Consider the following 16,359-nt stretch of genomic DNA (forward strand, 5'->3'; position numbering starts at 1 on the left):
ACACCCTCCCTACACCGATCCCTCCCTGCCCTTTGGAACCTCTTTGCACAGTGGGCCTGAGTGAACATCACCGTCCCAACACTGCAATGAGGGAAGAGAATTGAAAACTTAGTTTCTAACCTTTCCAAATTTTTTAAACTGCAGACTCAACATCTTACAATACCATATAAGTTTGCAAAGCGAATTAATGTGCACCTGGCTCCCCTACTCTGGGTCATGAGTTCATTGACGTTTGTGGAGAATGGGATTAGATTTCCCTGCAGAGCCAGCGATGTCTTCATTGTAACCGTTAAAGAGAGAGCAGCTTGGTGTCGCTGGCTCCCTCTCTCGTCCCTCTTCCTGCTGGTGATCATGGTGTGTGATTCTAATGCCAACTCACATGAAAGGTCTAGATGGTCAACTCTTGAAGTATTGTAAGGGAAGAAATTGGTGAAACCACATTTAGAGCATTGTGCTCAGTTTTAGTCATTACTAGACGACCCGTGGACCCCTTGGGTCCAAACCTCTCCTGCATTGGTCTAGTACCTTCCCCTCCCCCACTCCAAATGCGCTCAACAAGATCCCAGGGTATATCCGAGGCTGTGGCGGCTGGGGAGTCTCCCCCAGGGCCGGGGGTGGGTGAGGGGGGAGAGAAAAGGGGAGAGGGAGCCAATCCCTGGTCCCGGCGGCCACTGCAGTGGCCAGCAGCAGGAGAGCGGCTGTAAGGCGCTGCCCCATGCTCGTCCTGCCGGCGGCCATCTTCTTTGACCTTCTCTCTGCTGCCGTGCTGCACCATGGGAGGAAGGTCAGGCGGGCAGGGCCGTCTTAACGCATGGGCCTGATGGACACTTGCCCGGGGCCCCACGAGCATAGGGGCCCCATGCTGATCTGTGTATGTTAAGTGACTTGCAATAAATAAATACTACTTTAAAAATGTAGGTTCAATAAGTGCTTTTTTCGCAACATTTTCGGTCCCTAAGTGCTTCTCACAGCGATCTGTAAGTGCTTTTCGGTAAGTGCTTTTCACCGGCACGACAGGGGGGGGGGCTGGTAGGGAAAGGGGGGTGGGGGAGAGTAACGGTAGGGGCCCCAGTACACTGCTTTGCCCGGGGGCCCATAATGCTGTAAAAACGGCCCTGCAGGCGGGGGGCACGCCGGGACGGGCACCGGTCCTCCCAGCAGGTGCGCTGCCGCCAAGCCCAGCAACCCTCCCCAAATGCACACACGTGGATACCGGGCACAGCAACCCTCCCCCAACTGCGCAGCCACAGCTGCCCGACCCGGCAAGTGGGAGCGCATTTATTAAAGTTTATAAAGTGAATTACTTTTAAAATATAACAAAACTTGATACTGCACACCGCAGGCGAATGGTGAGTAAGGTGCCCCTAAATTTGTTGCGCTATCGTGTACCATTTTAGCTGTATTTCGGGAACATACATACATATACACATACAAGATTAGAGTTTTAGTTTTAGTTATAGATGTTATAGGCAAGATGTTGTTAAGCTGGAAAGCGCACTGAGACGGTTTACAAGAATGTTGCCAGGACTCACTACAGGAGAGGTTGTTCAGGCTAGGACTTTATTCCCTGGAGCGCAGGAGGATGCGGGGTGATCTTACAGTGGTGTATAAAATCATGAGGGGGTCTAGATACAGTGAATGCAAAGAGTCTTTTATCCAGAGTAGTGGAATTAAGAAGCAGAGGACAGAGAATGACGGTCGTTATACTGTAACCCATGGTGGCGATCGCTGTCAATTGCTAGGAGTCAGCGTCCTGCACAGGCTCCACTGATTCCATGTCTATGTTTCAGATCGTCAAAGCTACTCCGCGCGTTCTACGTCCCCTTCCTATCCGAGCGGCACACGACCTACGCAAACTACACCATTCTGAAACCCAAGCGGCCGAAGGCAGGGCGGAGGAAGATGGGACGTTAGGACAATACGGCTGGAAGCAGGAGGAAGGCAGGACATTCGACCCGAGACAGAGACATCGTTGTCCTTTTGACTTGTCTGTGCTCTGTATCAACCCAGTCAGCTCATTGATGTTTACATTTCCTGCTGCCCCTGTGTTACTGTGTCCACTGTGCAGACTGAACTTTCCCATCTGTTCGCTGGGGGTTGTTGGCAGTGGGGCAAATGTCTGACGTGCCCGCCACACCTCACCCATATTGAAAGTGCGTTCCACAAACCAAAAGCAAAATGTGTCTGTTCACTCCCCTTCACTGCAGCGTGAACACCCTCCTCTCTCTCCTGTCCTGTCATCTCTAGCATTTGTCCCTCACCTGCATTCACCTATTATCGGCCATGCTCTGTCCTGCCCCACTTCTTTTCCAGCTTTCTTTCCCACCCCCGTAATCAGTCCGAGGAAGGGTCCTGAACGGAAACTTCACCTATCCCTGTACTGCCGAGACGCTGCCTGATCCGCCGAGTTACTCCAGCGCTTTGTGTCTGAAGAGGGGTCCCGACCTGAAATGCCACCTATCCATGTTCTGCAGAGATGCACCTTGACCCGCTGAGTTGCTCCAGCCTTGTGTCCTTCTTTGGTATAAACCAGCATCTGCTATTCCTTATTATTACATTCTTCTCTCCCCTTCCCAGACGAATGAGGGGTCATCCACCCGAAACTCTTCTTTTCCCACAGATGCTGCCTGACCTGTTGGCTATTTCCAGCATTTCCATTTCCATTCTAGAGTTCCTCTGGTTTGTGTCAGTGTGTCTGTTGTCTGTTGCTGTGCTGGTGACGTACGTCTGCCTCTGCAGCAGTGGCAGCCCTGCCTGAATCCCACCACACATTCCTCACATCAATTCCTGCAAGATGCTCTTACCTTCGTGATCTGCACAAGGCTTTTCTTTAAACGTGTGACCACATTTCCTTTACAGCCCAACCTTTGAAAATAAAATCGAATGTAAATAAAATTATTTTGCACCCTGTTATTTCATCATAGATCGTCATTAGTTTAGTTTAGAGATACAGCGCGGAAACTGGCCCTTCGGCCCACCGGGTCCGCACCAACCAGCGATCCCCGCACATTAACACTATCCTACACCCACTAGGGACAATTTTTACATTTACCAAGCCAATTAACCTACAAACCTGTATGTCTTTGGAGTGTGGGAGGAAACCGAAGATCTCGGAGAAAGCCCACCCAGGTCACGGGGAGAACGTACAAACTCCATACAGACAGCACCCGGGTCAGGATCGAACCTGGGTCTCCGGCGCTGCATTTGCTGTAAGGCAGCAACTCTACCGCTGCCCCACCGTGACCGGATTAGTTTGGATGTCACAAGCGGCAGGTATGAGGAGATGAAACCACATGGCGGACACCACTTGCTGGCAGGGCAAGCATCTCTCCCCCCCCCCAATGCTGGAATTCAGCAGGTAGTGCTGCTGTATCCTTTATCTCCACCATTGGTGGACCATTGGTGTGGTCTTTGCTTGGTCCCCATGACCGCATGGTTCCTGGTGTTCTGGTTCCTTCTACACCCCAAAGGATGGGTTGGCATGCCGATCGGCCTTCAACTCTACACCCACCATTGACTTCAAAATATTTGAGGACTTCTTCCACCTTCCCTTTGGAGAGAGATCCAAAGACCCGACCTTCAACAAGTATCACCTCATCCGAAAATCTCACCATCCACCCTTCAAAAACTCTCAGAACCTCGTGTGTTTCGAGCAACCTCCATTGCGCTCCCCACTCCAGCCGATGCCAGCCAAGACCGTCCAACCTTTCCTTGGAAGTCCATGTGTCCATTCCAAGTAGCTGTCAAAACAAATCTCCCAACATCATTAAATAAGGCAGCAGTACTGTGTGCATTGCACAGATGGGGTTCATAAGTTCAGGTGATTGCAGCAGAATGAGGCCATTTGGCCCATCGTCTACTCCACCGTTCAATCATGGCTGACCTATCTTTCCCTCCTAGCCCCATGGTCACGCCCTTTCAACCCAATCTGTTACTTGTATTTGATTTCCAGAGTAATAAATTGCAGCATTGTTCCTTTTCCCACTTACTTAAAGCAGCTACATGCAGGCTTTATGAAAATCCTGCACTGGGCCCCACAATTTATTTCTGCTGGCAAAATGGACAACATCATGGTTTTCCACATTATCTCCACCTGACCTACTTGACATACATTGCCATGAAACTCTTCTGCCTAACTTCACATTAATTGCCTGCCTGCCCGCTGTTTTCTTGTCCACTAATTTAACAACCATACTTTTGCTGTCTTCACCCAAGAACTTCTCTATTGCACAATATCTTGCCAACCAGAACAAGACCCATTGTCTCCACTCTCTTCCCTGTTAGCTGGCCCCTACACAAGAGCCGTTATGTTGATTGGCATCTCGCCAATGCCTTCAGGACAGCAGTTGACATCGTCACCTTCTCATGCTCTTGGTTCAGGAGAAACGAGGCCAGGCCAGTAGATGGCAACTTCACCTCAACATCTCACACAAACCATCGCAGCAGCACTGAAACACTACCCGAGCACCTCACTCAGAGGAGGGGCTCTGACGCATTCTTCAGATCCATTTCATTATTTAAGGAACAAAATCATTTTCCTCACAACTGCCAAAAAAGAGATAAATAGAAGTAATGAAATGCTACTGAGACGTCAACTATGTGCATTGGTAGTTGAAGTTCTGGCTTTGCTGTTGTAGACATTTAATAATCCCTTGAACATGTGGAATCTCAACATGAAACCCGAGCTCAGGGGGACATGCGGATGAAGATCGGAATACAACCATTGTGGGATAAGGTGGAAGGATGAATTATAGATGGTCTTATCATCCTGTGTCCTGTTTCAGACTGAAACTTACCCTGGATTAAAGGCGATCTGTTTACAGGTCCTGATGTAAAGGGTTGCATATTTTATGAAGGTACCATGCAAGACATTCACATTCACATCTCACAAACACCGCAGTCCGCAGTTACATAAAAAACAAAGTGCCGTAAGAACTCAATGGGTCAGGCATCATCTATGGAGTGAAAGGAAAAATGGCGTTTCAGGTCGGGACCTTTCCACAGTCAATCCCAAATGCAATCCCAGTCAAGATTGGGAAAGTTAAAATCCTCGACTGCATCTTCACTGCTTTTACATCCTACTGCTATTTGTTTATTTAGACCAATGAGCTGTACAGCACAGAAACTGGGCCTTCAGCTCACAATGGCAAACATGATGCCAAGACCAACTCTTATCTACCTGCACATAACCCATATCCCTGCATTCCCTGCATATCCATGCGCCTATCTAAAAGTATCTTAGACACCGGTATCGTATTTGCCTCCAGCACCCCCCAAGCAGTGATCGAACCCAGGTCTCAATAGGCAATAGACAATAGACAATAGGTGCAGGAGTAGGCCATTCAGCCCTTCGAGCCAGCACCGCCATTCAATGCGATCATGGCTGATCACTCTCAATCAGTACCCCGTTCCTGCCTTCTCCCCATACCCCCTCACTCCGCTATCCTTAAGAGCTCTATCCAGCTCTCTCTTGAAAGCATCCAACGAAATGGCCTCCACTGCCTTCTGAGGCAGAGAATTCCACACCTGGCGCAGTAAGGCAGCAACTCCACCGCTGCACCACCGTGCCGCGCCTTACTTTGCCGCTGTCTGGGTGGAAACGTTTCCTCACACATCCCTTCCAGATCTAACACCCCTTTCCCTAAATCTGTCCTCTGGTTTTTCTTATAAAATTTCCTTCAGTCTATCTTATCTGTGCATCTCAGAATATTATGTACCTCAATATGTCCCCTCATATCCCCCCCTCCACTCCCTGGAGAACGGACTCAGTCTTTCCTCATAGCTGATCTGCTCCCTTGCAGGTAACATCGGGTGAATCTCCTGTGCATCCACTCCAGCAATCGCATCCTTCATATACCTTAGTGGCCAGAACTACAGGCAGCTCCAGCTGAGGTCTGACCAAGGTCTTACATTGGAGCAGAACCTCTCTTCTTCTGTATTCACCGGCCCAACAATTGAAGACCGTTATCCCCGAGGCACCTCCTGACCATGTTGTCTACCTGTGCTGCCAGCTTCAAGGATCTACCTTTACCAGGTCTTCCCTTACGCTAATTAAATTGTCCTTACCCCAATTTAAGACTTTTTATTACTGGTCCAACCCTATCTTGTTCCATGTCAACTTTTAAATGGACAAAATCATAGAGTCATACAGCACAGAAACAGGCACTGTTTCGATCCTGACTAAGGGTGCTGCCTGTACGGAGTTTGTACGTTCTCCCCATGACTTACGTGGGTTTTCTCCGGGTGCTCTGGATTCCTCCCACACTCCAAAGACATACAGGTTTGTAGGTTAATCGACTTGGTATAAGTGTAATTTGTCCCTGGTGTGTGTAGGATAGTGTTAATGTGCGGGGATCGCTGGTCGGTGCAGACTCGGTGGGCCGAAGGGCCAGTTTCCGCGTGGTATCTCTAAACTAAACTGAAAAAACTAAACTAAAATGTGAGTGTTTTTTTTTTAAAAGAGAGGGAACTCTGAATGTTTTGCATCATTGAGATTCTGCACATCGCCGTACCAGACAAGGGGCAGCTGCAGCCGCTGTTGGCTTTATTTGCTTTGTGATCGGGATCCGCAGTTAATGAATTTGAGCGAAAAGAGATCTCTGGGGACCTGAATGTCGCTGTTTTTCATTAAATGTCGTTAATCTCAGAGCATGCTGAATAAAACCATGGAAACAGGTATAAACAGGCCCAACCGATCACAATTTGGGTGTTTCTCCTCCATAAACAGATCTTCCAAATAACACTTCCCATAACATGTGGCACGGTGGCGCAGCGGTAGAGTTGCTACCTGACAGCAACCCGGGTTCGATCCTGACCACGGGTGCTGTCTGTACGGAGTTTGGACGTTCTCCCTGTGACCGTGTGGGTTTTCTCCGGACGCTCTGGTTTCCTCCCACATTCCAAAGACGTGCTGGTTTGTAGGTTAATTGGCTTCTGTAAATTGTAAGTCATCCCTAGTGTGTGTAGGATAGTTCTAGTGTACAATGTGATCGCTGGTCGGCACGAACACAGTGGGATGAACGGCCTGTTTCCCTGCTGTATCTCTAAAAGTCTAAAGTACTTGGAACACTTGGCCCAGCCAGAGGACAGGACAGAGTGGGGGTGGGATACAACAGCCGGTGAAAGCAGAGTTGCCAGCAGTGTTTGAGAGGTGTCCAGGGCATGTGAACCATCCAGACACAGAGAGCATGGGCCAAGTGTTGGTGGAAAGGATGCCCACTGGACTGGGGCTGAATGGCCTGTTCAATGCTGTACACTCTCCATGACGTCTTGACTTCAATTCATCTGAGCCCACTGCACCCGAGTTATGGGTGAAACGAAGGAAACATGGGTGCCACTTTGTGTACAGTTACACACAACGACCGATGCGGAGAGACTTTCCACGAGGTGTCAGTCACGGCCACCATCAGTCTCCTCAATGCCAGGACTGCCCCAGTGCCCTGCTCCAATCTCACACTGAGCAGTGACAAACAGCAGAAGCCAGTTGTCCATCCGTGTCTGACCTCGTCCATCCATGAATCTGGGACTGCTTGCTGTACCGGCCTTCCCTCTCCCTGCCTTTCCTCGCCAATGTGAATGAGAAGGCGGGAGGTCACTGTGAGCAGTTCTACAGCACAGTTTAGTTGATTGTCACGTGTACCGAGGTACAGTGAAAAGCTTTTGTTGCGTGCTATGCAGTCAGCGGATTACAGTCGAGCCAATACAGTGTATAGATACATGATAAAGGAATAATGTTTGGTGCAAGGTAAGGCCAATAATGTTCGATCAAGGATAGTCCGAGGCAGACACAAAATGCTGGAGTAACTCAGCGGGTCAGGCAGCATCTCGGGAGAGAAGGAATGGGTCATGTTTCGGGTCAAGACCCTTCGTCTGAAGAAGGTCTCGACCTGAAACGTCACCCATTCCTTCTCTTCCGAGATGCTGCCTGACCCGCTGAGTTACTCCAGTATTTTGTGTCTATTTTCGGTTTAAACCAGCATCTGCAGTTTCTTCTCCTACACAAGGATAGTCCGAGGGTCACCAATGAGGTAGATAGCAGTTCAGGACTGCTCTCTGGTTGTGATAGGATGATTCCGTTGCCTGTTAACAGCTGGGAAGAAACTGTCCCAGACTCTGGGGGGGGTGTGTTTTCACACTCCACCTTTTGCCAGTTACCTCTGGCCAGGAGACTGTGGACTTACAAATAATAATAAATGTGTCCAATACAGTGGGCTTTGGTGGTAAACACTCGAGGAGAACCTTTGCCTCATGAGCAGAACGGCAGAATATAATTCACACAGACAGCGCGAGAGACAGCAGATGGGAGAGAGAGTCAATCTGACTTCAAGGTTTGTGCATCTGGGAACTGAAAGACTCTTGTATGAAAACAATCTGCCTTTCTTCAGGCAAAGCAGATGAAAAACATGGTATCCTCTTGCATTGTGTGAGTTGGGGATGAGCCAGGACTTTGTATTCGTTGATATTGTGACCGAGGGATGGTGCTAAAACGGCAGAGAGGTGGCACGAGGTGGGTTGTGATGGTCCCTGGTGACACTGCCCAGGGAGCTGGGAGCTGCTGCTGATCATCACTGTGTGGCCAGGCTTCGGCTACTGTATAATGGACTGGTGAGTTAACCAACAGTTTCAGTTAGTTTGAGTTTAGTTTATTGTCACGTGTACCGAGGTACAGTGAAAAGCCTTTGTTGCGTGCTGACCAGTCAGCGGAAAGACAGCACATGACTACAATCGAGCCATTTGCAGTGTACAGATACATGATAAAGGGAATCATGTTTAGTGCAAGGTAAAACCAGTAAAGTCCGAGCAAGGAGAGTCTGAGGATCACAATGAGGTAGATAGTAGTTCAGGACTGCTCTCTGGTTGTGGTGGGATGATTCAGGTGCCTGATAGCGCTTGAGCACAGCGCTGCCAACCAGTGCAGAACACAGAGTCATTTGCAGAAATTCTGTGGGGAGCGTTTGAGGGAACATTCTACGATGCTAATCATTCCATTATTGTGCTGCGGCATCACTCTCCAGTCTGTTAGCGTTGCTGGAACCCAGCCCAGACAGCGATGAAATGTGTCCCAGTGCTCATTAAACGTCTCAGATTAAATTGGTTCACTATTTCTGAAGCCTTCCCCAAGGGCTGGAGGTTGACCACAAAGTGTACCTTGAATTCAAAGCAAACACTCCAGTCACCTTCCCCCGGGGATCGTCGTGTGGGCAAAGGAAATACTCAGAGCCGCCATGGCTTCCAGAGCGAGAAGGATCTACAGCAGTAATTGTGTAGATGTCAGCATGAGCTGAGTCCAGTCAACCCCTCGAGTCCTGCATCCCAACTCCTCACGCCCCTCAATTCTCAAAAGATAGACACAAAATGCTGGAGTAACTCAGCGGATCAGGCAGCATCTCTTAAAAAAAGGAGGTGACGTTTCGGGTCGAGACCCGCCTTCAGATCCTTCTGACTCAGCCCAAAATAAATAAATTCTTTCACTCTTTCAAGTCTAAACATATTCAGTCACTGAACTTCCACTGAGCTCAGGCCCAAAGCTCAGGCCCTCTGTGAGAGGAATAATTGTTCTCACGTGGAATGGAGATGTTCGAGAATGCTCACTGGAACATCTAAGGCTTATTGTTCAGGTTGGGGTCCTGTGACCAGGTGCCACTATTGTTTGCTGTCTACAGTCACGATTTCAATGAGAATACGGTTGTGAGATGACACCAAAGTTGGTGGAATTGTGGCCCCTAACTCAGAAGTTATACAGTGACCAAGGCAGGCGACTAGAACATAGGACTGTCAGAAGCAACTCAAGACCCTCCCTGAGAACATAGAACAGTACGGAACAAGAACAGCCCCTTCAGCCCACAACGTCTATGCCAAACATGTTGCCCAGACCATCACATATACCTGCCTATAACCCATATCCCTCTATTCCCCACATATCCATATGCCTATACAAAAGTCTTTTAAATGCCACTAACTCATCTGAATTACCCACCACATATTCCAGGCACTCACTATTCCCTGTATAAACAAAGTTGCCCGCACATCCCCTTTAAACTTTCCCCCTCACTCAAATCTATGCTCTCTAATATCTGAAAGGTTACAGAGAAATGAGTTGGGGAAATGGGATTGATCTGAGGGTCAGCAGACCCTCGACTGGCCAAATGGCCTCCAGCTGTGTTGTAGGAGAAATTAATAAACTAAGTACACACTTTGTGATCAGTCTGAAGAAGGGTCTCGACCCGAAACGTCACCCATTCCTTATCTCCTGAGATGCTGCCTGACCTGCTGAGTTACTCCAGCATTTTGTGAACTAAGTACACATGTTTTTATGATCTGGCATGAACATTCTGAAACTGGCGGGAGATTCTACAGTGACTTTCAAGGAGAGAGGTGGATCTCTGAACAAGGAAAGGGTTTGCAAGAGAACGCTGGAGTAACTCAGCGGGTCAGACAGCATCTCCAGAGAAAAGGAATAGGTGATGTTTCAGCTCGAGACCTTTATTCATGACACGAAACGTCACCTATTCATTTTCTCCAGGGATGCTGCATGACCCGTTGAGTTACTCCAGCATTTTGTGTTTATCTCCGGAGTAATGCAGCATCTGCAGTTCCTTCCTACACAAGGTATTCAGTAGTTGGGAGGGGAATGAAGGGGAATAACTACAACCTGATATTGGACCAGTGTCATTTCCAATGTGGGCATTTCTTGAGGTTCCTGATATGAACAGATGAACCCCCACACACAGATAGTAGGTAAAGAAACCTTGTTGAATCAAAGAACCGCAGATGCTTGTTAACACTCAAAAGGACACAACGTGTTGGAGTAACTTAGCTGGTCGGGCAGCATCTCTGGAAAATATGGACAGGTGACGTTTCGGGTCGGGACCCTTCTTCAGACTCATTCAGAAAGAAGGAGCGGCTGTTTTTTTTAACAAACACTGCCTTTTCTTCCAGGTGCTGCCCACCCCCCTAACGGCAGTATCACAGACTCTGTATGTCTGTTTAAATTCAGCGCTGGCAGTGAATTGGTGCTGGTGCTCTCCTCATGGGGATGGTTCAGTCGTGACAGAAGGCAGCAGTCGTTCCTGCCAATCCACACAACTCTGACGCACAGAGGCATTTTAGGGAAATGAAAAGGTAGAAGGTGGAATAATACTGAAAAGCCGGGAGGTGTTGTCGATGTTCACTCGCTGTGACCGATTGGGAACAAAGATTAGGGGCACAATGAGAGGCACGTACACACAGCTGGGCAGCAAGGAGATGGGTTGGCTTGGTGACGTCTGCCAAACGGCCCCGGGCAGGCCAAAGAACGTCAGCCTACACATTGGCACCAACAACAAATGACCCTTTCTCTACCCTCCCAGTCCCCAAGCTGTTGACTATGTCTATCTGTAAGGTTCATTTCACAAGCTCAAAGAACACTGATTCCAGCATTCAATAACTCTATTCATTGACATCAAAGCAATTGTGCCGCTGAGTTACTCCAGCTTTTTGTGTCTATCTCTGGTTTAAACCAGCATCTGCAGTTCCTTCCTGCGCAATTTGTGTTTTTTTATTTCTATATAGGAAGGTTTCCTCCGTGGGGCAAATATTAGAGAACATAGAAAAAAACAGCACAGAAACAGGCCCTTCGGCCCGCAGTATCTGTGCCGAACATAATTGCAAATGAAACTAATCTCATCTGCCTGCACATGATCCATAATCCCTCCATTCTCTGCATGTCCATGTGCCCTTCTAAAAGCCTCTCAAACACCATTATGGTATCAACCTCCAGTACCATTCCAGGCAGCATGTTCCAGGCCCCCATCACTCTGTGTAGGGTCTCGACCCAAAACGTCACCCATTCCTTCTCTCCAGAGATGCCACCCAGTGGCGCAGCGGTAGAGTTGCCACCTTACAGCGAATGCAGCGCCGGAGACTCAAGTTCGATCCTGACTACGGGCGCCGTCTGTACGGAGTTTGTACGTTCTCCCCGTGACCTGCGTGTGTTTTCTCCGAGATCTTCGGTTTCCTCCCACCATCCAAAGACGTACAGGTATGTAGGTTAATTGACTGGGTAAATGTAAAAATTGTCCCTAGTGTGTGTAGGATAGTGTTAGTGTGCGGGGATCGCTGGGCGGTGCGGACTCGCTGGGCCGAAGGGCCTGTTTCCGCGCTGTATCTCTAAATCTAAACTTGCCTCACACATCTCCATTAAACTTCCCCCCTCCCTTCTCACCTTACATTCTTGCCCTCTGGTGTTGGTCATTTCCACCGTGGGAAAAAAGGTCTGACTGTCTACCTTATCTATGCCTCTTGTTTATACTCCCATCATATCTCCCAACTTCTGACGTTCCAAAGAATACAATCCAAGCCTGTCCATCCTTTCGAGTAATCAGAGAAATTGCAATTACTAGTTTGGCCAAGGTGAAAGTTTTAAAAAAAATGTTGTTTTCATTTACATAAAAATGAACAGGTCCATTGGCCTTCCACTTCTGTGCTGACTGTGATGTTAATCTAAATCAATCTCCTCTACCTGCACGATCTGTATCCACCATTCCTGTCCACCCAAGTTTCTCTTTAAATGCCTGAGATGACAGCAGCAGACCAATTGCCATCATATCTGCTTCGACCATCCTCCTTTGGCAGCACATTGCAGGCAGCCACCACTATCTGTTAAAAAAGCCTGCCAGGTAAATCTCTTTGAAAGTTTTCCCCCGTCTCACCTCAAGCCAATGGCTTGAGTAATTGACATTTCCACCCGACTGAAGAGGGAAAAGTAGATCAGCCATGATTGAATTGCGGAGTGTACTTGATGGGCCGAATGGCTTAAGTCTGCTCTTATGGAATTATAGACCAGTTAGCCTAACATCGGTAGTGGGGAAAATGTTAGAGTCAGTTATTAAAGATGGGATAGCATCACATTTGGAAAGTGGTGAAATCATCGGACAAAGTCAGCATGGATTTACAAAAGGCAAATCATGTCTGACGAATCTTATAGAATTTTTCGAGGATGTAACTAGTAGAGTGGATAAGGGAGAACCAGTCGATGTGTTATATCTGGACTTTCAGAAAGCCTTCGACAAGGTCCCACATAGGAGATTGGTGTACAAACTTAAAGCACACGGTATTGAGGGTTCAGTGTTGAGGTGGATAGAGAATTGGTTGGCGGACAGGAAGCAAAGAGTAAGAATAAACGGGTCCTTTTCGGAATGGCAGGCAGTGACTAGTGGGGTACCGCAAGGCTCAATGCTGGGACCCCAGTTATTTACAGTGTATATTAATGATTTGGACGATGGAATTGAATGCAACATCTCTAAGTTTGCGGATGACACAAAGCTGGGTGGTAGTGTTAGCTGCGAGGAGGATGCTAGGAGGCTGCAGAGTGACTTGGATAGATTAGGTGAATGGGCAAATGCATGGCAGATGCAATATAATGTGGATAAATGTGAGGTTATCCACTTTGGCGGCAAGAACAGGAAAGCAGAGTATTACCTGAATGGTGACCGATTAGGAGAAGGGGAGATGCAACGTGACCTGGGTGTCATGGTGCACCAGTCATTGAAAGCAAGCGTGCAGGTGCAGCAGGCAGTGAAGAAAGCGAATGGTATGTTGGCATTCATAGCAAGAGGATTTGAGTTTAGGAGCAGGGAGGTTCTACTGCAGTTGTACAGGGCATTAGTGAGACCACACCTGGAGTATTGTGTGCAGTTTTGGTCTCCTAATCTGAGGAAAGATGTTCTTGCCTTAGAGGGAGTACAGAGAAGGTTCACCAGATTGATCCCTGGGATGGCGGGACTTTCATATGAAGAAAGACTGGATAGACTAGGCTTGTACTCGCTGGAATTTAGAAGACTGAGGAGGGATCTTATAGAAACATATAAAATTCTTAAGGGGTTGGAGAGGCTAGATGCGGGAAGATTGTTCCCGATGTTGGGGGAGTCCAGAACCAGGGGTCACAGCTTAAGGATGAGGGGGAAGTCTTTTAGGACCGAGATGAGAAAACATTTCTTCACACAGAGTGGTGAGTCTGTGGAATTCTCTGCCACAGAAGGTAGTTGAGGCCAGTTCATTGGCTATATTTAAGAGGGAGTTAGATGTGGCCCTTGTGGCTAAAGGGATCAGGGGGTATGGAGAGAAGGCAGGTACAGGTTACTGAGCTGGATGATCAGCCATGATCATATTGAATGGCGGTGCAGGCTCGAAGGGCCGAATGGCCTACTCCTGCACCTATTTTCTATGTTTCTATGTTTCTATGTCTCATGATCTTCAGCTGGGGGAAGGCTATTTTCAGTAACGTAAGAGAGGAGGTGACCAAAGTAGACTGGGAGCAGATACTTGCCAGTAAATTAATATCTGACAAGCGGGAGTCTTTTCAAAGAATTAGCAAGAGTTTAGGGACACCATGTTCTGGTAAGGGTAAAAGGCAGAGACGGGGAGATTAAGGGACCTCAGAGAACAAAGAATGTTGAAAGATTGATCTGAAATTTTAAAAAGAAACAGATGATGTGTATAGGCAGATAGACACAAAATGGTGGAGTAACTCAGCGGGACTGGCAGCATCTCTGGAGAGAAGAAACGGGTGACGTTTCGGGTCGAGACCCTTCTTCAGCTGGGATCTAGCAAGTCCCTTGAAGAATATAGAGAATCTAGAGTTTCCTGCTGGCAATGAGGAGGCCTAGGACATAACCCCAGCAGAGTGAATGCCCACACCCAAACTACCTCCCTGGAACTTACTCTTCCCCACAGGCTCATTAACTCACCCGTCTTACCCCACACCCATCAACACATCTTTGACACAAATTGCTGGAGACGATTCGGGTCAGGACCCTTCTTCAGACATGTTTCCTATATACCACCTGAGGCAGGTATGTCATACACCATCACAAATTGCAAATATATCTATGTCGCTTCGCATTCACAGGATATCGATCCTTAAATTCCCATCAAGACCACCCTGGAAGAGCGTGCTTCTCAGATGGGCTGCAGTAGTCAATAGCAACCTTCTCCTCAAGCACACTTCAGGAAGGGCAACCAATGTTGGCCTTGCTGGAGATGCCACTATGACGAATGAATAAAACGGAATGGAATGAATAGAGCAATCTTATGGTTTTCATTTCAGCCTGCATGTTCCCCCGGGCAAGCCTGTCCCTTGGTGCAGGAAGGAACTGCAGATGCTGGTTTACACCGAAGATAGACTCCAGTGGGAAGGAATGGGTGACGTTTCGGGTCGAGACCCTGCTTCAGACTGAGCCTGTCCCTTGGGTTTATTTGCCGAGCGAGTTCCATCCCTCAACGTGACCAGCGCACGGAGGGCCACCTTGCAGTCCATTCTCTCCATCGGTCCATGAGCCCAGAAGGTCAGAGCTAAAGGGCCTGCCCCGTCATAGAATGATCGTTTGGTACAACGCTCAGTTTTTATTGGTGAAATGTATTTAACCACGTGTTTTAAGTAACCCAAGAGTTAACAGCCTTGTTGGAGAAGTGTGGTGATAAATGATTGTAGAATCCCTAAAAGTTCCATTCACACTCACCATCCAATGATGTCAGCTGTTTTCAAAAATATAATAATTGCCCCACTTCTAACCTAATGGAAATATGGCATAAAAATATTATAATTCATAAATATGTTTCCCACAATGTGTCAGTGATTTGATCAAAGATTGATATCGGATTCGTTGACTGATTACTTCAAACAGACCCTCCGACATGGCAAAGTGACCCAAAGACAACAATCCCATCATCTGGCACGTAAGACATTGCAGGGACAATATCAATACTGACAGGGCAGCAGGGAGCTACAGTACGTTAGGGGGAAGGAACGTGATCTAATCAGTGTAGGAAAGAACTGCAGATGCTGGTTTAAATCGATGATAGACACAAAATGCTGGAGTAAATTCAGCGGGATAGGCAGCATCTCTGGAGAGAAGGAATGGGTGACGTTTCGGGTCGAGACCCTTCTTCGGACTTTATTCTAATGTAATCAGATCTAATCAATACCGTGTAAACATATTCTAATTCTCCTTCATTCACCAGTGACTGAGGAAGGGGCATTATATTAAATCTCGCCCCTAAATTCGGGTACAAACTATAGGTGAAGACAATTCGACTGCAGCCAGCAACCTATTAAGAGTGCACAAGAGTCCTGTGTGCCGAAGCAACGCTTTCAGTTTTGACCTTGGATCAGTTGGACGCAGGGAAACTGATTTTCCCATTAAGTCTTTTACTGGCTCAATAACTGTGCAGGCTCAGAGATTTCATGTGCGTCATGGCCACACAGTGTAATAAAGGCAAGCTCCCACTGGACCAGACCCCTGCTCCCACTTCATTCTGTTCCTCCACTATCTTTTAATTGACACTGATTCACCACAGCAGCCAGTAATAACCAAGGCAGCA

The 16,359-nt window shown here is 47.8% G+C and overlaps 1 protein-coding gene across 2 annotated transcripts in view; it reads left to right on the top strand.

Annotated features, from left to right (window-relative positions):
- The window catches only part of alg9 (ALG9 alpha-1,2-mannosyltransferase), a 166,529-nt gene extending 163,634 nt beyond the window's left edge, over positions 1-2,895 (top strand). For both annotated transcript variants that reach the window (XM_078426918.1, XM_078426917.1), the window contains one exon: positions 1,791-2,895. In XM_078426918.1, the coding sequence (XP_078283044.1) occupies positions 1,791-1,914 (124 nt within the window). In that variant the 3' untranslated portion in view covers positions 1,915-2,895. The remainder of the gene's footprint in view (positions 1-1,790) is intronic.
- Positions 2,896-16,359: the final 13,464 nt, after the last annotated feature.

The sequence above is a fragment of the Rhinoraja longicauda genome, chromosome 32 (assembly GCF_053455715.1).
Source record: "Rhinoraja longicauda isolate Sanriku21f chromosome 32, sRhiLon1.1, whole genome shotgun sequence".
In the NCBI taxonomy this organism is placed as follows: Eukaryota; Metazoa; Chordata; class Chondrichthyes; order Rajiformes; family Arhynchobatidae; genus Rhinoraja; species Rhinoraja longicauda.